The 21,323-nt window shown below is 40.2% G+C and overlaps 1 protein-coding gene across 1 annotated transcript; it reads right to left on the bottom strand.

Annotated features, from left to right (window-relative positions):
* Positions 1-3,822: 3,822 nt before the first annotated feature.
* LOC145791496 (uncharacterized) lies at positions 3,823-5,245 on the bottom strand. Its single transcript, XM_082871851.1, has 2 exons — positions 5,000-5,245; positions 3,823-4,161 (listed from the first exon to the last, which is right to left on the bottom strand). The coding sequence occupies exons 1-2, from the start codon at positions 5,243-5,245 to the stop codon at positions 3,823-3,825; spliced, it is 585 nt and encodes a 194-aa protein (XP_082727977.1).
* Positions 5,246-21,323: the final 16,078 nt, after the last annotated feature.

Below are 21,323 nucleotides of genomic sequence, written 5' to 3'. Positions count from 1 at the left end.
CCAGAGGGCCATAGTGCGATCGACGAAAGGTACTTTATCCATCGCCACCACGCAAAATGAGAGTATGTCCTTGGCCCTATTTTCACTAACGCTCCCACTGCACTTCCTCCATTGCACCCACGCTTGGAAGATCACTACCTTCTTTATGAAGGGAATCTCAACTGGGGATCTTGAAGGACCTCTCGACCCCATCGTTGCTGGCCCACATTGAAGACAGAATGGGAGGAATAGTATAACAGAGTCGTTGAAGCTAGGGAACAAGACCTAGAGGACCTTTGCATTCTTGATGCCCTTCGTCTTTCCAGGTTCATAATTTCTAAAGGCCCCTTTCTTGTTCCAGCTGCTCTTTGTTTTTGGAACTTTGCTTTTAATTTTTTTCAATTTTGGTGCGGTATGATGGCCCCTACTATTCTTGATATGTGTCATCTTCTAGGGCTGTCACCTATTGGTGATCCCTTCGGCCTTGATTACCTAGACCTTAAGGTCACTTTCTCTGTTCCTACTTCAAATCCTTCTTATAGTGAATTCATAGGAGCTAGTAACAATAGAAAAGGTCTTGTGACAGAACGAGAATTCTTTTCTTTTATTCTTTACTAGCTTTGCAAGTTTCTTTTTTATACCTCTTCTAAAAAAAATAATGTCTGAATTTATCCCTCTTGCCAAGGCTTTGGCTTCGAAGAAGAGGATAGCCCTGACCCCCTATGTTCTACGCCATGTATATAGGGTTTGTTGCCAATTTTGTGAGAGGCCTCTTGAACCCAATCAAGGAGGCCCTATTTGGGTTCTTCAACTCTGAATTTTTTCTTACTTCACTGATTTCCACTCTTGCTATTTGAAATTCTTGGTGCAAGAGCCCACTACTTACGGAGAGAAGTATGCCAAAGTTTCTTTGAACCCTTCCAATTTTGCTTACTATTTTTCTTACTTCCTCAACCTCCTTGCCTCTATTCACCCTTCATTCTTTTACCCCTTCGATGCTAACATAGGGCCAACATGGTTAAGGGCCTTCTTGGTTGATACCACCTTCTCCAGCCCTTACTATATTTATAAGGAGATGTGGACCTCAATTTTGATCCCAATGGGGTTCTTTATTGGTACCCTAACCCCCGGGGCCTACAAATGCATTGTTGAGGCATATTGCCCTTCTCAATTTGCAAGGCAGCTTGGGCTTTCTTAGGGTATCCATGTCCCTCTCTACAGTCTCTTCAACTCTGATCTTGACACCAGAAATTTGAACATGCCAAAATCCAGACTGGATAAAGTAATAATCAAGGTTGTAAAGAATGTCTTCAGTTTTGAATTTGTACCCTTCATTGGCCATAATGGGGTTACGAAAAGGTTTCAAGATTGGTGGATAGCCAACATGGAGGTGCATCTTGCCACTCCCACCTTGGATTTACTGAAAGATTTGGATGTGTCATCTCAATGTGGGAAAGCCAAAACCAAAGAAGCCGACATCACTATTGCTTTTACCCCTGCTGTTTCAGCCCCTTCACTCAGAATCACTAGGGTTGCCATTAAGAAAGGTACATGCTTCGCCTCTTCTTTTGCATTTCTTTTCCTCTCTTTTATACTTTTCTTTACTCTTAGTATTTATTTTTATTAGTACAAGGGCTTCGCAGGAGGCTTCACCTTAACGGGCATAAGCCCTAGTCACATTGAAAGGCTAGCAACAGGAGTTGAAAAAGAGAAAGACCCAACTAAAACTTGAGCCTATGGAGGAGGCACCTGGGGTTCCCTCAAAAGAAGAAGAGGAAAAGAAAGAAGAATCTCCCCTGAAAATGAGACAGATGCCATCCTCTCCTACTGTCAGCCTCATCATGGACTTTGCTCACGAAGCAGCTGCCAAGGTAGTGGAGAAGGAATAGGCCAAAGAGGTCATTGTGTTCCAAAGATCAAAGAAGAAGAGGCAGTAGAAAATTTTAAAGGAGGAAGTTACTATTGCTGAGGCAGCACAAAAGAAGGCTGCAAGGAAAAGTAAAGTTGCTGAACATCACACTCTTCGCAGCTCTTCAGTTACCACTACTGCAGCAGCTGGTAATTCTCCTAATCCCTTTATGATGCCTCTTGTTCTTATACCATTTTGTGTTAGCATTGCCCTTATACTTCTTTTCTTTTGAAATGCAGTAGCAATTGGCTTGCCTTTCTCCTTTTTAATGCCAACTTCTTCTTCTCTCTGAAAGGCCACCCCTGAGCCCCTCATAGTTAAAGGCCTTAAAAGGAAAAGGAAAAGCAGATACTGATTTTCCAATGAGTGTAGAGCCCATGCAAACAATGTTTTTAATCCTTGCCTCTGCACTCCCAATAGCCTCTTCCTTAATTCCTTCGAGGCTTGACATGCCAATCATTCTCTCCTCCTCATCTCCTAGCACTACCAAGTTTCTTAATTTGCTCTTGGTGTCAATTGCCTCACCTCTGCTTGCTTCCATATCCTCCTGAATCTTGGTTACCCCTTTGCCTTCTAAGAGTACTTCTGTTGCCACCCTACTTCGGTAGCAGCTAGGACTTCTAGGGATGGTACTGGTAGCATGCCAATACTTCCTCTATTGCGCAGCTCTAGTCCCACTTCCTTAGACCTACTGGCGGCCAGGACTATGGATGATGCCAAGGCATCTTCCTCTCCTTTTCATGCACCAATTTTTCTAGCACTCCCTTCCACAAGTGGCCCCTCTGCAATATCCTTTTTAAAAGATGAGATGGACATCTTTGAAGCCCAGCTGGCGAGCTTATTTGATATATCTACACCAGTTCTTCCAACTGGTAGTGATACTGAGCCACTGGACTTAGCTGACTCTTTACTCAAGATAATTAAAGGCTCCTCTACTACTGAGTCCATCTCTTTTCCTCAAGTAGATTTGGGCACTTCCTTAGAGTTGATGAGGACATTCTCGAGGATTCCATTTGAGGCTTTATAGAAACCAACTATCAAGAATGAATTCCTTAGATGCTGCTAACTCTTCGATCAGTCTAATGCTGCCTTTAAAGGCCATTTAACCCAGGCAGCAGCAACCATTGACTTTTATGTCAACATTTGCCAAATGGCTAAGGCTGCATAGAAGGAACTCTTAAAAGACAAGGAGTTTGCCTCCCATACCCATTCTGAAGTTTCAATGCTAAAGGGACAACCCTCCTCCACCTCACAACTTCAAGCTCAACCCTTACATAGGAAGGCAGGACTAGAGAAGGAGCTAGTAGCAATCAACCTAGCTTTGGAGCAGAATGCAGAGAGGCTGCAGACTTTACACTAGGGGCTATCAAGCTGTAGACATGAGATGAATACTGCCATACAACTATTCCCAACATTCCAAAACAGAGAGCTTATTGTAAGGGAATAGTTGAAACATTGTAATGAATTTTGGACCAATTTGTGGCATAATGTACTTAAACTTTTATGAAATGAACCATTACTCTTTTACACAAATGTTTACTGGCTTTACTTAATGTTTCCATATAGTATCTTAAACTCCTTGTGCCTCTCATATGGTTGGGTAATAAGGTTTCAAATACTTGCCATTAATTTTTTGGGATGCACATCTCCATTTTAATTTTTTAAATGGTAGGCTCCTCTAGGAAAAACTCTATAGACTTGGTATGGACCTGCCCAATTAAGTGACCATTTTCCAAACTTGTGGCTTTTAAATCCTATTGGAAGTATTGTTTTCCAAACCAAGTCTCTCTCTTCAAAGCTAATGTGTTGAACCCTTTTATAATATCTTTTGGTTGTATTTTTCTTTTGTAAAAGCATATTATTTAATGTCAAAATTCTGGCTTCATCCACACCTTCTAACTCTAGGCGCATGCTTTGGTGATATTGATCAATACTTAGATGGTCTTGGCATTTACACTCAGGGACTTAATATTGATCTCCATAGAAAGCACTGCATCGTGCCCATATACTAAGGCATAGGGAGTAATTCTAGCACTTGATCTTTGGGAAGTCCTATAAGCCCACAACACATCTAACAACAAGTTGTGCCAATCTCTAGGATTGTCTTCTACAACCTTTTGCATCCCCTTCTTCAAGGATTTGTTCAATGACTCTGCCTGACCATTTGCTTGTGCATAATAGGGGGTGGAATTGACAAGGCTAATTCTATATTCTGCTGCGAAAGCTTTTACTAGCTTTTCATCAAACACAGTCCCATTGTCCACAGTAATGGTCTATAGAATACCAAACCTATAGATTAACTCCTTGATAAAGTCAGTTACCTCTATTTAATCTACAGTCTTATAAGGCTTAACTTCAACCCACTTGGTAAAGTAGTCTGTGGCCACTAGAATGAAATAATGTTGCTTCGAAGAAGGTGGGTAAATTTTCCCTATCATGTCCATTGCCCACCCTTTAAATGGCCAAGGCTTCACCACTGCATGTAGATAAGCTATTGGAACATGCCTTATCATGCCATGCTTCTGGAATACTTGGCAACCCTTTGCATACTCTATGCAATCCTTAAGGATGATTGACTAATAATAAGAATGCCTTCAAAGTAACCATCTCATCTTAACACCAAGCTAATGAGCACAACAAATATCTTCATGTACCTCAACCATGGCAGTCAATGCCTCTTTTGGTCCTAGGCATTCCAATAGAAGACCATATGCTCCTCTTTATAAAGAGCATTCCCATATACTATGAATTGCATTGACTGTAGTTTAAGCTTTCTACTAGCCTTCGAAAAAGAGCTAGTTAAATACTAAATGATTGGATGTCTCCAATCTTGTTCTTCCAAGTCATTTTGATTAGCTTCTACCAATATACATCTTTCTACTAAAGGTGGTATTAGCTTCTGATATGTTGCTTGACTCATATCTATTTGAGTATTATCCATTCTTTTGAAATTCGAAGTATTATGGGCCATATCTATTTGAGTATCATGAATCTTGTGATATAAGTTACATTTGCCACTTGGAATTGGGAAAATAAATGTACATCAGCAACATAATATGGTAATAGACTTGCTTTTTAACATTTAAAGACTCATTTTACTTGATTAATTACCAATTGAGAATCTCCAAATATGTTAACTACATGAACCTGTAAATCAATAAGTATTTCAAGTCTCATAACTAAAGCTTCATACTCAGCTTGATTATTAGAACAAGTGGTTTCATCAATTCTAAAACCGTGCGTAGTTTTTGCCCCTTGTGGTGATTTGATTATAACACTAATCCTAGCTAGACCATTAGCTTTTGACCCATCAAACCACATCTTCCATGGTTCTAAATCAACTGTGTCAAGATCCATTATTTCTTGACTTTCTGCTTGACATGGATGATCAGCTAAGAAGTTAGCCAACACCAGACCTTTTATTGCTTTTTAAGGGACATATTCTAAGTGGAATTCTGACAAAGCTAAAATCCATTTGTCAATTTTTCCTCATAATATAGGTCTAGATAACATATATTTAACCAAATCTGTAGTTGTAATTACCAAGACAATATTAGGCAAAAGATAATATCTTAATTTTATTACTGCAAAGTACAAAGTTATACACAGCTTTTTTACAACTGAGTATTTACATTCACAAGAGTTTGAAAACCTACTAAGGTAATAGACTGCTTGCTCCTTGCCTTCTTCATCGTCTTGAGCCAAGAAAACTCCCAATGATTCTTCAGCTGTAGCAATGTATAACTTCAAGGGTTTGCCCTTCCATGGTGGCATTAGTACTGGTGATTTGGCCAAATAGGCTTTTATTCCTTCAAAAGCAGCTTGATGCTTTGTTGTCCATGTGAACTATTCTTCATCTTTTAACTTTAACAAAGAAGAAAAAAACTTTAGTTTTCCCAGCAATATTAGAAATAAACCTTCGAAGAAAGTTAATTTGACAAAGAAATTTTTGTAATTCTTTCTTACTTGCTGGAGGCTAGCCTCAATGATGTCTTTGGCTTTGTTCTGATCAATTTGTATTCACTTCTTGTGTACCACATACCCCAAGAAGTTTCCAACTGATACACCAAAAGCACACTTGAGTATATTGAGCTTTAGCTTGAATTTCCTCATTCTTTTGAAGGCTACTATCAGATGGCCTAGATGCTCTTCCATATACTGAGATTTTACAACAATATTATCAATGTAACATTCCAAGTATCCTCCAATGAGATAATAGAAGATAGTGTTCATTGCCCCCCTGATATGTTGCTTCAGCATTCTTCAACCCAAATGGCATCTTAACCTATTCGAAGGTTCCAATGTTTCCAGGACACCTGAAAGCTATTTTGTGAACATCCTCCTTTACTATGTATATTTGATTATAGCTAGAGTGTCCATCCATCATGGACAAGATTCCATGTCCTGCTAAATTGTCCACCAGTAAATCAACTATATGCAGAGGGTACTCATCCCTTAGAGTTGTGAAATTCAGATTTCGGAAGTCAATGCATACCCTCAATTTGCCATTCTTCTTTATCACAGGCACAATATTAGATAGCCATTCAACATATCTGGCTGTTCTAATGAAGCCTATTTTAAGGAGCCTAGCAATCTCCTCATTTTCTTTCTGAACTACTTCAGGACTCATTCGCCTAGGTCTTTGCTTGTATGGCTTAAAGTTTGGCTTGACTGGAAGTCTATGCTCTACCAATGACCTATCCAATCCAGGTACATCATTGTATGACCAAACAAAACAATCATTATATTGTTTCAGGATAGCCAATAACTAGTCCTTAGCAATGGGGTCCAACCAAGCACTGATGTAGGTAGGTTGTTATATTGAAGCTTCCCCTAAATTAACTTCTTCCAAGGGGTCTTGCATCTGAGTACTCACCAATGCTTCTCATTTAGCTTTATCTAGCTTCGAAACAATCGTTTCCTCTTGATTTACTATAACCCATCCTCGTTGCACGTCTTTATTTTCCTCTTCATAGACAAAGTCTGTCCATAAAGCTTCTTCTTCCTGGATTTCCTGGACTTTAGTCTCAATGTCCAATGCACAATACTTATCCAGAGCCAATAACTTGGCTTCTTGTTGCTCATGCCTGAAACCAAGTATCATGGTTTCCTTTTCTTCTTCTTGGATTTTCTAGACTATTGCATCAATGTCCAATGTCAAGAATTTGACTAAAGCCAATGGTTTGGCTTCTTGATCCTCCTACCTACAACCAGGCATTGTTGGTATCCTTGATGATGTACTCATCATTAGCACTTTCTTGCACTAAGTGTTTCAGGTGTGCCACTTCCTCATCAGCCATTATTTCGATTGTTACATTAGGCTTTCTCAGCACACCAAGCGAAACCACCCCCTCAGTATACAACTTTGCTTCTACGAAGTTTGCACACACAATGAAGGGTTGTGGGTCTGTATTTATTTCTTTTGTCTCTCCATTACATAGGGCTATCACCACCTTCTGATACAGGGATGAAGGCACACATTTGTTGGTATGGATCCAATCTCAACCAAGTAAGGCATTGTACTTGGCATTGTTGTCTATTACAAAGAAGACAGTCATACAATCTTGTGTCCTCACACTTAGGTTAATGGAGAATATGCTTTTAGCCATCTGTTTATCTCCAACAAAACTAGCAATGGTTGTGCTTGTTGGGATTAGCCTAGGGTTCCCTTACCCAATTTCCTCAAGGATGAACGAGGAAGCAAATTCACTACTGCCCCATTATCTACTAATACTTTGTTCATTTCTATTCTATCGAAATATGCCTTGATATACAAAGGCTTAACATGCTGAGTCATCGATACTATGCGATATTCGAAGGGGTATGACAGGGTAACTATGCTTACCTCTTCATTCTCTTCGTCACTCTTCATGGGTTTGGCCACTTTAGACTCATTCTAGATTATGATGGTCTGCAAGTCTTCACTGAAAATTTTATAAGGTCATCCTCCTGATTCCCTTCTCCAGCTTGAAAGTCTTGTGGCAACACATAGACCATATTGATTGGCATTGGAGAAAATGAGCCAAACTATACCATGGACTGCACTCTGTGTTGGTCTGAATCGATGCCGGTGATGCATCTTCCAAGTTGTATTCTGGAACATCTAAGTTAGCAAGCTCCTTAGTAGCAGTGTGTTGTTGGTCAGCCATGAATACAAACTCTGTTTACTCAGCCATGAAGGCTTCGAACATCTCTTCCTCAGCCAATATCCTTTCCTGGCCTGGCTTAGTTTTTTCATCTATCTCACTGTCATCATCACTTTCCAATAAGGCCTTTTCGAGGCCTGTCAAACTTTATTTCTCCTTGGCTTTTTGTTCAGCATGAATCTCAGCTAATTTTTCTCTGCTGGTTAGACTTCTGTTGACCTTAGGATTAGGCTTCAAACTTCTTTCTTCTCGCAATTGACCTCCTGGTTGTACCAAAGAAGTACCCTCACCAGCTTCCTTTAGATCCTTCTGATATCGAGTAAACCTCCATTGGACCTTTCTTCTCTAGGATCTAGACATCGCAGAAACCATATTTGGTTATTTTGTCTTTGAGTTTTTAAGCAGTACCCAATTGTTTGGTGCCACCAAAGGAGGCTTGATCATTATGTCCTTGCTTGCAAAGGCTCTTCCCTGGGTTGGTACCATTTTAGGTTTGCTTTTCATGACAAACCAATCTGTGACTCCTGGTACCCATGAGCCCACCATTCTAGTAGTTATGCCTATTGTTCTCATCTTCGAAGGACAATCAGTGGCCTTGGTTTCCTATTTTGAGCCTAAGTCAAGCTTAGTCACAGGCTTGCTGATCAATTTGTAGTAATTTGGTGACCTTGTCCCATACAAAGGCCTCTTGCCGCTTGCATGAAACTAGCTTCTATCTTCTGGTGGTGCGGCCAAGGATGTCTGCTGCCTAGGACCATTAAGGTAAACCTTCTTGTAGGTACTAGCTGCCCTACGCTCCTTTTGCATATCTTTATAGTACTGTTTTCCATTAATTGAAAGCCCTTTCAACCACTTGAAATTTAGCCTACACCTTGGACACATCCGTTGCATAACTGCTGCCTCGAGTGAGTCGTTATCCAAGGTGTCGGTCCCTTCGCTAGAGCCATCTTCCAGGCCCATGAAGCTCTTTTCATTTGCTGGTGAACCCTAAGTATTCTTTCCAAAGGCTACTTGGCTGGCAATATACGTTTGCACATTGACTTCATCAACTCCTTCAAGGAAAAGCTCCTCTTCACTTTTTGGGTAAGGAAGTCTAGCACGCCAACATTGGCTACTGCTTCTCTGATCTCAGGAAATTGATTAATGGTAATCCTCATTGCCTTTTCTGCTTTGGCTAGAAACTTCAGTCTTCCTTTCCGAATTTGCTCTTGAATCTTGTCTTGAAAAACAAAACAGTTTTTTGTTGCATGAGACCAAGAGTTATGCCATTTACAGTACATTTTTCCTTTAATTTCTTCTAAAGTTGGGATCTTAACTCCTTTAGGAAATTTTAGAAACTATGTTGTCAGCAAATGATCAAATATTTCATCTGCTTTTGATATATCAATAGAATATTTCCTGTGAAGGTCTTTCTCTTTAAATTGATGATCAATGTTTGTATCCTTTTGAATTAATGCTTCACAGGTCACAGATCTCCGCTACATCAATATCAAAATTAGGATCCCTGTAGTAGGTCATATAAGATGCATTACCATGATCATGTTCTTCTTCAAGGAGAGTCTCATATCTAGTAACTTTATAAGTTAGTTCAACTAAGTCTTGAAACTCTATGGAGTCAAACTTCTTTCGAAGCCTAAACTCTAGCCCATTTTGAGCTAACCTCACAAATTCAGGTTCAGGTAATATGACCCTACATTTGTTTTGTGCCCTTTTAAATCTGGCAATAAATTGGACAACCTTCTCATTAGGCTTTTGGCTCAATCTTGCCAAGTCTGTCGTGGATACTTCAGGCTCTATTTGGAAAAACAGGGCATGAAAATCTCTTCCATTTGTTGCCAAGTCTGAATAAAACCGAGTGTAAGGTTTGTATACCACACAAAAGTTTTCCCAGTTAAGAAGTTTGGAAAGAGTCTTAACTTAATGTAGTCATTGTTGATAAATTCACCACATTGCCTTGTAAATCTTGCAATATGTTCAATAGTTGATTGGTTTTCATTCCTATAAAAGAGGGTAAAGTCTGGTATCTTATACCCTCTTGGGTATTCACGCAGTCTATCCACCTATTTTGGGTAAGACTTTATGTAAACAAGGGTTTGGACCCCCCGAGCCATAGGTCCACAAATTTCTCTAACAATGTTAGCAATTTGGTGCGTAGGTACAATATTTTGTGATGGTTAGGCCACTATTGGAGTGACAAACATAGGGTTTGAAGGAACCTCTTGTGCTTGAAGCCCTCTTGGTCCATGCAAAGGCACATTTGGGACTGTTTGTCCCTAGAGAATGGGTTGTCCCTGTTGTGCGAGTTGATTTTGAGGGTATGATTGACCCCTTATGGTAGGCATTTGTCCGACAAAAGGTGCTACTAAAGGAACCACTGGAGGAAAAACATGTGTTGTTTTTCTTCCAACTGCAGGAATTCCTTCCAACCCCCCAGGTGTAAGTTCAAACACAGGATTAGTGAATACACGAGTGCCAAATGTGGGTTCAAACATAGGATTTGAAAACACTCGAATGTCATTTCCTTGTGTTAACCCTGGTCTACCAATGTGTATGGTTTAGCTGGTAGGTAAAGGTATGCTCTGACTCATTAGTGGTCTAAGAGGAGTTTCCTACCATGATTAAGGTACAGGTGATGGTCTCTTATGATTTTGATTATTAGCTTGACCACTGGTTTGCCCATTACTTTGTCTATTACTTTGCATAGGCTGTTTATCTCAAGCTAGTCTTTGCTAAAGTAAGTTTGTATTTTCTTCAACCTATCTGAGGATAGGTGGTTGATAGGTATTCATTCAATCCAAAAAGGATGTTGCCCATCTTTCTATTGTATGCATTAATTGTTGTCCCATAACATCAACTAATCTTCCCCACGGATTCGCTGGTTGGGTAGATGGAACAATTGTAGGTCCAATCTCTTGGCCTTGTCCAACATTTTGGACTTGTATTGCATATCCTGAAGTACTGGTCTCTTCGACCAATTGTGTAGGACCACTTAAAGTAGACACATCCACGAGACACTCAACATTATCCTCTTTTTTATTCAATTCTAGATCTCCTTCTACACTTTCTTCGAGACATTCATTTTCTCTTTGTTGTCTATGTCTAGTCATTATAATGGTGGTCCCACTGGGCGTGCCAAAAATATATGTTGGCTTTTTTTGACTTTAGAAGGTTAAAAATGTAATTTGAGTGTGCCAGCAAAGATCAGTACATCCTTACAGAAATAGCAAATGTCGACCAATTAATCAAACAATTACTTTGAAGTTCTTTTAGCCTCAATGAAGATGACTTTTACTGGTAGCTTGTTTTCAAGAGAAAATTTAGAAGAATGAATCACAATAGTAAAATAAGGATGGAGAGAACAGTGTCAAAAAATAAATTTCATTAAGTAAACAAGTGTTTACAATTGTACCTTTGCACTTCCACATCTCTGAAGGGGATTACAGTAATGAACAGACTAACTTAGAACTACTCCTAAGAAACTGAAATTCAGTGCAGGAAAGTAAAGGACTGGAAGGTAAAGAACTGGAAAGTAAAGAACTGAAAAAATGTATGGTAAAATAGACTAGTTTCTGGATCTAGTTCTGGGTCTTTTCACTATCGATTTTCTCCTCTATTTATATGGTCTAATAGTAACCGTCAAAGTGGCTAGTAACCGTCAAAGTGGATGGTAACCATCAAAGTAACCCCCATGACCATTAGACATGGCTCCAAGCAGTTTGCCTCCACTTAGTCACTCTTGCAGTTAGGCTTCCCTCCTGAATTTGAATTTAAACTTTCAGCAACCATTTGGCCATGTCACCTTGCTCATCTTGATTGTTCCCGTACTTCGCAGATCTGTTGCCATTGATATAATTTGCCATGTGTCCTCTGACAACTGGAGACCTTCACTAATTCCCTAAACTACCCCTGATGGACCACGTGTCAGGTTGTGATTAGCTGATACAAAATATATGGCCAACAGAAATATATAAGAATCAATACATCAAACCTAGTGAAATATTAGAAAAACATGGTAGAGATTGAAAAATCTAAAATCCTCGATATATTGATTCGTGATTATATTTCAATTTTAAATAATGAATACTAATCACAATCAATAACAAAACAACACAACAATTTAATATGAAAAAAACTACAATTGGAGCGTCTCCAATTGTGATAAAAAAAACTAGGAGCCAAAGCCACAAAACAATCCACTAAGAAGACAAAGATGAATTATACATGTGTACCCTCAATTACTTAGCGAATCCACGCCCGAATTGAATCGACTCCAACGTGCCTCTTCCACCACTGTCTTCACCTCGAAATTGTCTTATCCATGATGATGAGCCACTCCGCAATCCACCAAGTTTCAGGTCCAAGTTTTCCAGAATCCATCGAAAAACACCTCTCTCTTTGTGAATAAAAGAATAAAGACAAACCCCTCGATAACGTCAATATGAAACTCATAGATCCACCGATCACTCTCAAATCATTAAGGAAACACTTATAAAAATAGCCTCCAATATAAAAAATAATAAATAAATAAATAAATAAATAAATAACCTTGGTAGCTCTGTTCTCCAAGAATTTGGATAGCTTAAACCCTAAAAACAGCAAATGGCACACTTTATAACAAACAGGATCGCGAAAATTGCTCGAGCGCACACAAAATCGTTCGAGTGTTGTGAGTAAAGGCGGTGTAAAACATATAAGCCAACCACTTGAGTGCAGATTTCATCACTCAAGAGGTGAAACATATTTCCTAGAGTTTAGTTTGCAAGTAAGAATATTGGATGCTCCTATTCACCAGAAGTTCAACTCGATCCTCGTACATAGTCAACAAAGTGGCAAACATGAAAGGCCTCAAAATCACAAACTCCTCTGTATAGGCACAATTTAGATTGGATTTGCATCTAAACACTCACATCCTAACTAAACCAAAAGAGCGAACAAGATTACAACTAAAAAAAGTTTTGTCAAACGGGATTACCAATTACATAACTGTAGACGCGCCCGAATGTCCCGGGAAAATCCCGTTTTGTCCATCGGGCTCACTACAGTTCGGACTCAATGTCATGGTTCTTAATCTGATCTCGCAAAGTGCAATGTGAGATTGACAAATCACCAAAGAGTCCAAATCCGGAAAATCATTTTTGAAAACTGATTTTTGTAAAGAAGTGCCAAACATGGACTGTTTTGCCAGATACAGAGTCGCCACCTAAATGTTTTATTTTGGGAAATTTAGGAAACCCTGACTCGCGCCTAAGGCCACGTGTCCGTCATCACCAAAGTTGCCTCGGCTCGGGAACTTGGGTACGAGAGGGAAAGGTCATGCAATGAGCACCCCCGCTCGCTAGATCAAAGATCGGCCTTTACTAACATGATATCTTGTTTTTGAAAAGACATGCGTTCTTATTCTGGTTTATTAGCCTAGAATTACTATGTGATGCGCACAGCATACAAGTATAGACTGGATCGCCTAAGTTGGAACAAAACATCTCATGTTTGTTTTTTTGAAATCGGTCCGCTACTCGCAAGTAGGCTAAAACGCGGATTTTGCCACCCCCAAGTGGGCTTTAGAAAACATGGTGATTTGTTACTCTCAAGTGGGCTTAAAACTCGCAATCAATGAATTATTCCAATTCAAGTAATCCAACCTTCACCCACAGGCATTCAGGCAGTTATATCACATAAGCAGTTAGCCTCATGGCAAGCATGCTATCGTGGTAGTCACTCACACACATGCAAGGATGCTAAAGCATAAACACTTACCGAGTACTCCGAGTCAAAACAAAAGCTATGTTAGAAATCAATGCATGATCCTAGCTATGTCAAGAATGCCTAATGCAACACGTACAAAATGCAACTAAGATAGGCTCGACTATTCTAAAATGTCATGTGAAATGCAATTTGATACATGTATTCAAACAGGAATTGAAATACAATGTAGTTAGTATGATGCGCTAAGCCTGGTGCATGCAAGACAGATAAATGGATGCAAACATGCGAGCATAAGAATGCTAATTGAAACATGCCCTAAAACTAACCACCGTAAGCTGGTAAATAAAAGGGAGAAAGAAATGGGGGTTGGAAGACATGCATCACACACATGCACACTTATTTACAACAGTTGTGCCCTCTCGATGGAGGGTCCGAATGAATAATACAGAACTAACTAGCTAATCTAAGCTAATCTAATTAAACTAGTTATTACACAACAGAATGAATAACAAGCTACAGCTAATTATTACACAACTCTAACTAATTAACAAATTAACTAAGTTAGCAATTAAATAAGCATATAAACTATATGATGTAGGCTGCCTCAGCTCTGGTTTAGATGACAAAGGATGCATGCATGCTCGAGTCGCCTTGTTCGGAAATCCCTCGCGACGCCCCAATTTGCCTCTGTTTGCAATTGATCTCAGAAACTTACACCAAGCTCTAGAGAGATGAAACTCCACCTTGGGAATCTGTAGGGATGCTGCCGACCAGATATTGGCCTTGGAGACCACCTGCCGACCACTTTTTGTGGTGAAAACCAGAAAAAGTGGTCGGCCAGCCACTTTATCTGGTCGGTCGACCAGTTTTTGCTGCTGGCTTCTGGTTTTCTACAACAGAGGGCAAGAAAGGGACATGGCAAAGTATTTGCAACACATGTATATGCGACCACCCTCCCTATCATTACATAAGCACAAGGGAGTGTAGGTCTCGACCCTCGGGCCACCAATCATGCATTTCGATGCATGATGGCTGAGGGGCTGAATTGCGTAACTCAATATGGAATGAATGCACATACAAACACCTAAAGCCTAGAACTCCGTCATGTATTGTCAAGAATGTCAGCGACTGGGAATCAAGGTACGCTTCATCACTTCGAGTATGAAACGTCCCTCGTTTCCCGTGTTTGGACTAATACCTATTCCAAACACAATGCAACAAACATGGCATGCACAATGCGACTCAATCATGCAACTTAATGCAACACAACTTGGACATGCAAGGGATGATCATGAAAACATGCAAACTGGCATACACAATGCTATGAACTATATGGCATACACAACGCTCATGACACTAACATACACAATGCACATGGTAACCAACATACATAATGCAATGAAAATGGCATGCACAAGTGCAATGATCAATCATGTAACAACATGGCATGCTCAATGCTACGAACTACATGACTTACTCAATGCACAATGGACTTAAACCGAAATGAATAGGCCTCAGCCATGTCCAAATCAGCGGCCATTGATGATGAAATCAAGGCACCAAAACACACACAAACATGTATAATGCAATGGCCCAAGCCTAAGGCACAAAATACAACTCTCCAAGAGCATTGAAAAGATGAAACATGGAGTACAATGGCATGTGTTCCAACACTAAAATGGCATACAAAATGACTTCGAATCATGCAAGCAACTCACGCAATGCATGCTGAAAGGCTCAAGTATCGAAAGCTAGTGAAGCATATTACACTAGAGGCATGCAAGGCGATGCTCAAATGACCAAAATAACCCCAAACAGACCCTATGCAGGCCAAAACAGTAGCAAAATTAGTTGGGATGATGGCTTTGAAAGGCACAAAAATGGGACTCATGCAATGGCTCACAAATAGGGCATAAAAGCATAACTCTAAAGAGCACTTAAAGAGTGGAAAATATGGAAGTATAGCAGCTCTACATGCTCTGAAATAACATTCCCAATGATGCCAAAACATGCATATATCTCAAGTTAAGCATGCAAGAGACCTCAAAACTCAAAACTAGTCAAGGCTATTACACTATAAGCATGCATGGCAAGCATCATTCGACCAAGGAGTCTCAAAACAGAGCTAAGGCAGCCCAAAATATGAACAAAACTATGTTGGAGCACAACCAAAATGTGCTAGAATAAAGAGTCAAAACATCATGCAAACAAAGCTAGTCAACAAGATTTGTTCTACAAGTATATGAGCCACTCAAGAGACAACCAAAATAGATTTAGACAGAGTTATGGCATACCAAATGATGGTCAAAAACCCACTAAAATGGAGTCAATACATGCTAGCAAGACATGCTACTTTGATGGGCCACAAATGGGATTACACTACACATACTAGATGCATGCACAAGGTGATCGAACCAGCCATGGACAGACTTAAGGTAGGTCCTAAAAGTCACAAAAAAGTGTCTGAACCAAGCCTCAAAACTAAAGGGATACATGCTCCTTTGATAGGCCAAAAATGCAAGCAAACAAAACCAAAAGAGAGGGGGTCACCCCCCTCTGGTTTTAGGCCTCAAAACCACATGCCTACCACTGAAAATCCATTGGATTTCAGTGGCTAGAATACCAAGCAAGGACTAGCTCAAAGGCCCTAAGGCATGGCACAAAACAAGGCCAAACAAGGCATGCAAGAGGGTAGGAGACCCTCAGCACCCAAGAGGCCTTAGACAAACATGTTAAGTGCTAAAAAATGAAGCTTTTTTTAGTTGAAAACAAAGCTCAAATAAGCATGCAAGTATGGCTAAGAGAATGATCAAGACAAAACTTAAAAGGGGAGAAAAGAGGTTACCCTTGAAGCACTGCAACAACAGCTTCTTTCTTAGCCAAAAACCAGCCTTCTAACCCCCAAATATGTCCTCAAAGAACCTCAGCTCAATGATGGGGGTGTGTTGTTAGGAGTTGTGGTGCAAAAGTGAGGAACAACACACTTTTTAGGCCCCAAATATAGAGATATAGAGGGAGATATATGCTTGTGCCTTAGGAAATTTTCTGAACCTGTGGAATGGAGAGGGAGACCCTCTCTTATAGAAAAACAAAGGGTTCAAGCTTCTTGGACAAGCTAAACTTGGATGCAATCCCTCCATACACGTGTATGGAGGATACAGTCTGTGCCCTCCAGCTGGCATAGCTGGCATCCATACAGTCTGCCAAAACAGGGGGAAAGCTACCGACCAGCCCAGGTGGTCGGCCTGCTACTTTTAGTGGTCGGCCGACCGCCCAAAGTGGTTTCCCAGGCAAAAGTGGTCGGCCAGGGGAAATGGTGGTCTCCACACTGAAAGAAAGCCAATGGTGGGGTGAGAAACCAAAAAATGTGGCCCAAAGACCAAGAAAACCAGTTTCCCGACCAGAAAATCGGTTGACGGGGAGAAAAGTGGTCTCCAAGGATAAAGGCTGGTCTCCCATACCACTTCCCAAGCATGGGAAGTAAGGTTTGTACCCAAGACAAACCAAAACGGATGCAAGACGAGGGTTCGGGAGCCAAGACGCGCGGCCGGGAGCCTGGAAAACCAGCTGCCGAGCATCAAAAGTGGCGTACGACCACAAAAGTGGTCTCCCGGACCACAATGTCCCTCTAGGGAGAGGAAGCAAGGTGTGGTTCAAGAACCAAGCCAAACGGAGAACGTTAATCGGTCCTGAGTCGAGGCACACGGCCGATGGCTCCGAAAACTGGAAACTAGTCTCCAAATGGGAACAGTAGCCTACAACCACGAAAAGTAGCCTACGACCACTGAGAGATGGTCTACAAGACCTCTCCCTTCCTCCGGGAAGAGAAAACAAGACTTAGTCTGCAAACCGAGTCAAAGCACAAAGAGTTCAGAGGCCCGGAGGCAAGGCTCTCAGCCGAAACTCCGGAAACTCGAAACGAGCACAACATGCACTATCACCGAGCGCTCAATCGGTAACATCTGAGTCTTAAGGTCGGTCAAAAATGGGGTGTCTACAATAACCTAACAGGTTAAGTTATAGAAACCTTCTCATACTAAGAAGATAACCATTTTGCTTTTCTTCAGTGAAAGGAAAATTGGCAAACAGTGATGTTTTAATCTGTTTCATTTAGATTCCGGAGAATAAAGAAAATCTACTAAGAACAAAAAAGGTTAAGGTTTCATACAAGCTGTAAAGCAAGGCCAACGTGAAATTTCCTTAATCATGTTAGCTTCAGAACTCAGGTATTTGATTGCTTTTATTTGAAGCATAGTAAGTTAGTTATTCTCCATTTTCACCATTAATGTAAGCCTAAATTTCAGGATTAGGCTTCAATTTCCATGTTTCATATAAATCTATTTTCGAACTAATTTTGCCTTTATTAACTATATATTGTGCATTAAGGAGTGGTTACAATTCAAGGTGTGATTTTCTTTTCATGCCAGAGGTTGTCCTTCATAGTGTGAGTTCGCATTGGCATAAACATATTGTAGCATTCTTTTTTGGGCTGAATCGTGTTACAATTTGTGATTAGATGTTTAGGTAGTGATATTCATACTCGACCTACGTCCATAAGTTGTCTCTTCGAATTTAGTGTTATGAGTATGTATTTATGTGATGAACGAGAGATTTTCAGAATGTGGGTGTTAACAAGTGGTGGAGGTGAGAGTTCAGAACCTAGATTACGAGGGATTGCTGCAAAACATAAAAAAATTATCTCTAAGCTCAAAGGTATAATTTTTTCTGTAGTAATGTTATGCACATAAAAAAAAACAAAAAAAATATATAAAAAAGCATTCAAGAAACAAAATGGGTGGAGTTTATTATAAATGTTATTCACACCACACCAAATGTGGTTTGATGTAGTTGCTTTTTTAAAAATGCTTTCTAAGAAATATCTTATTATAGAATCACTTTATTCTACATATAGAGAATTTCAATTTTGGCTTGTGAATTTTGTTCACAAGTCATTCTATTGAAAATCAAACCCCAATTCACAAACCAAGAGTTACTGGAATGATCAAGAATGATGAATAAGCATGAAGAAGAAGGAAGGAGAAGCTTCATGGAAGCCCTCCTTGTTGACTATCAAAAGCTTCACCATGAATCAAAGAAGAAAAACGTGGGAATTGAGCCGGTTACAACTCACCACCATCAAGTATTCACACTTGAGGATTTGCCTATAAATAGATTACATTAGTTATTGTATTTAAATAAAAATTCAATTTGTAAAAGAGGTACTACATGTATCCAAATTCATTTCAAAAAAAAAAAAAAGAAAAGAGTAGAGTGTTTGTTCTTCAATTAAATTCTCAAAAAATACATTAGGATCTCATTCCCATATCCCATCAGTGGTATCAAAGCCATAAGAGCTAATGTGGCCTGAAATTGCAGAATTTCTGCAAAAGAGAAGAAGAACAAAGCAATTTTTAGAATTGCCCAGAAATAAAAGTTGTGGAAATCAACTTTTGATCATACCAATGTGTAAGTCAAAAAGGATGGAAAGAGACATTAGTTTATCGTATTTTCCCTTTGCTTGCTACTTGACAAGGTGTGCATCATCTCGGCATGATCATTTGTTACTTGCATACATGTCTATTTGTTCATTTTGACTTAAAGTCACATTTTTGCATACTCCTAGCATCATGAGAAGGGGTAGACCTCCAGTTAGCCGAGATCAATCCGAGGACAGGTTGGACAGATTGGAAAGGATGGTTACTTGCATACATGTCTATTTGTTCATTTTGTTTTAAAGTCGCATTTTTGCATACTCCTAGCATCATGAGAAGGGGTAGACCTCCAGTTAGCCGAGATCAATCCGAGGACAGGTTGGACAGATTGGAAAGGATGGTAGAGGGTTTGGCCCATGAGTTGAGGCAAGCAAAGCAACAGAACACCGGTACCACATCTACTCAGGCCGAGCAGGCAGATGGCCGACATGCAGTTCCACCTCCACCTCCCCCAGTACCACAAGTGCCTCTGCAGCCAGCTTTGTATGGTAATGGCACGTTGACGTTGATCAAAGAATTCAAAAAGATGAATCCGCCGAAATTCCAATGAGGTATAGAGCCGATGAAGGCAGAAGCATGGGTTCTTGAGATGGAGAAGTTGTTCAAGATTTTCCCCAGCACCGACACTCAGAAGGTGACATTGGCAGCATTCACATTGGATGACGACGCATGTAGATGGTGGATGATGATCCGAGAAGGCAACCCAGGTTTGACTTGGGCCAGATTTTTGGAGTTCTTCTACGACAAGCACTTTTCCCTCAGTGTCCGAGATCGCAAGACCACAGAATTCCAGATGTTGATGCAGGGTAACAAAACAGTGGCTGAATATGATCATGCTTTCACCGAGTTGACAAGGTATGCACCCCACATGGTCAACAATGAATACAAGAAAGCTAGGAAGTTTGGGAGTGGACTTCGGGGCCCAATACAAGATCAAGTTAATATGCTCAACATGCCGACGTATGCCGGAGTGTTAGATAAAGCCATCCTGGCAGAAGCCAGAGTTCAGGGGAGAATCAGAGAAAGAGGCAGGATTATGACAATCGCCAAGCACCGTCCGATGTCAACAAGAAGGTAAATGTGGGCAGTGCCAACAACGCGAATCAAGAAGGTGGCACCAGGCCGACATGTTTAAGTTGCGGGAAGCAACATTTTGGGGTTTGTTATCGGGTATCTGGAGCATGTTTTGAATGCGGTGAGATGGGTCATCGTATTAAGGATTGTCCCAAGGTAAAGGCTAGAGACGATAAGAAGAAATGAGAACCCGACATCCGGAGTTGTTTTGGGGACAAAGTAAGTTAAGTTTGGGGACCAAACTTCTTTATGGGGAGAAGGATGTAACAACCCTCACTTTGCCTTAGTCATGCTCACATGCATTTATATGATTTTGTCTTGTCAAATTGCATTCATAAAATCCTGTATTGTTTTGGAAAAGATCTCGGATATCATTCATTCAAACCTTTATTACTTATACCATTCACTGAGTATCCAAGCTCACCCTCTCCTTATATATATGTAGGTGTTGAGCAGGAAGGCGGCAACGCCTAGGTGTATTTTGCAAGCTTGTTTTGGCCTCATACTTTTGCTAGCATCTTGAAGATTATGCTTCTTGGCTTGTAGTTTATTTCTTTTGTTTATGTCGGCTTGAGAAGCCTTTTGATCAAGATGTATTATGTATTTATTTTAATTGTATTCAAGTTGTAAAGCCACGTTATGTATGACATTTCATTTAATCTATGCACAACTCTTATGGACTAATTAGATTGAATTTTATTGCTTCCGCATATGTAAGCCCCATATATATACTCTGATTGTGTGTGAATCCTTGTAAGTTGGCCTTTGGTAATCTCGGATTACTGGCCATCACGGCAACATTCTACTAGGGGCGGAGTGGGGTCGTGACAATAAAGAAGTGAAATTAATCCCTTGCTAGTCTCAAAACCAAATAGCAGATATCTTCACAAAGCTGTTAACACATGAAGTGTTCAAAAGACTAAAGATACTACTTGGAATGAAGAAACTCAGCAAATTGGGTTTAAGGGGGAATGTTGAAAATCAAACCCCAATTCACAAACCAGGAGTTATTGGAATGAT

Source organism: Camellia sinensis, chromosome 5 (genome assembly GCF_055761805.1).
Source record: "Camellia sinensis isolate YWXY chromosome 5, ASM5576180v1, whole genome shotgun sequence".
In the NCBI taxonomy this organism is placed as follows: domain Eukaryota; kingdom Viridiplantae; phylum Streptophyta; class Magnoliopsida; order Ericales; family Theaceae; genus Camellia; species Camellia sinensis.
Note: the sequence above shows the minus strand (reverse complement) of the source record. Positions and strands in the feature narration are given on the sequence as shown.

Excerpts from the sequence above, each read along its gene's own strand:
- LOC145791496 (XM_082871851.1), bottom strand. The coding sequence starts at position 5,245 with ATGGATCTTGACACAGTTGATTTAGAACCATGGAAGATGTGGTTTGAT. Across the intron at positions 4,162-4,999 it reads TATTTGGAGATTCTCAATTG|ACCATTACTGTGGACAATGG; the intron begins GTAATTAATCAA and ends GGTATTCTATAG.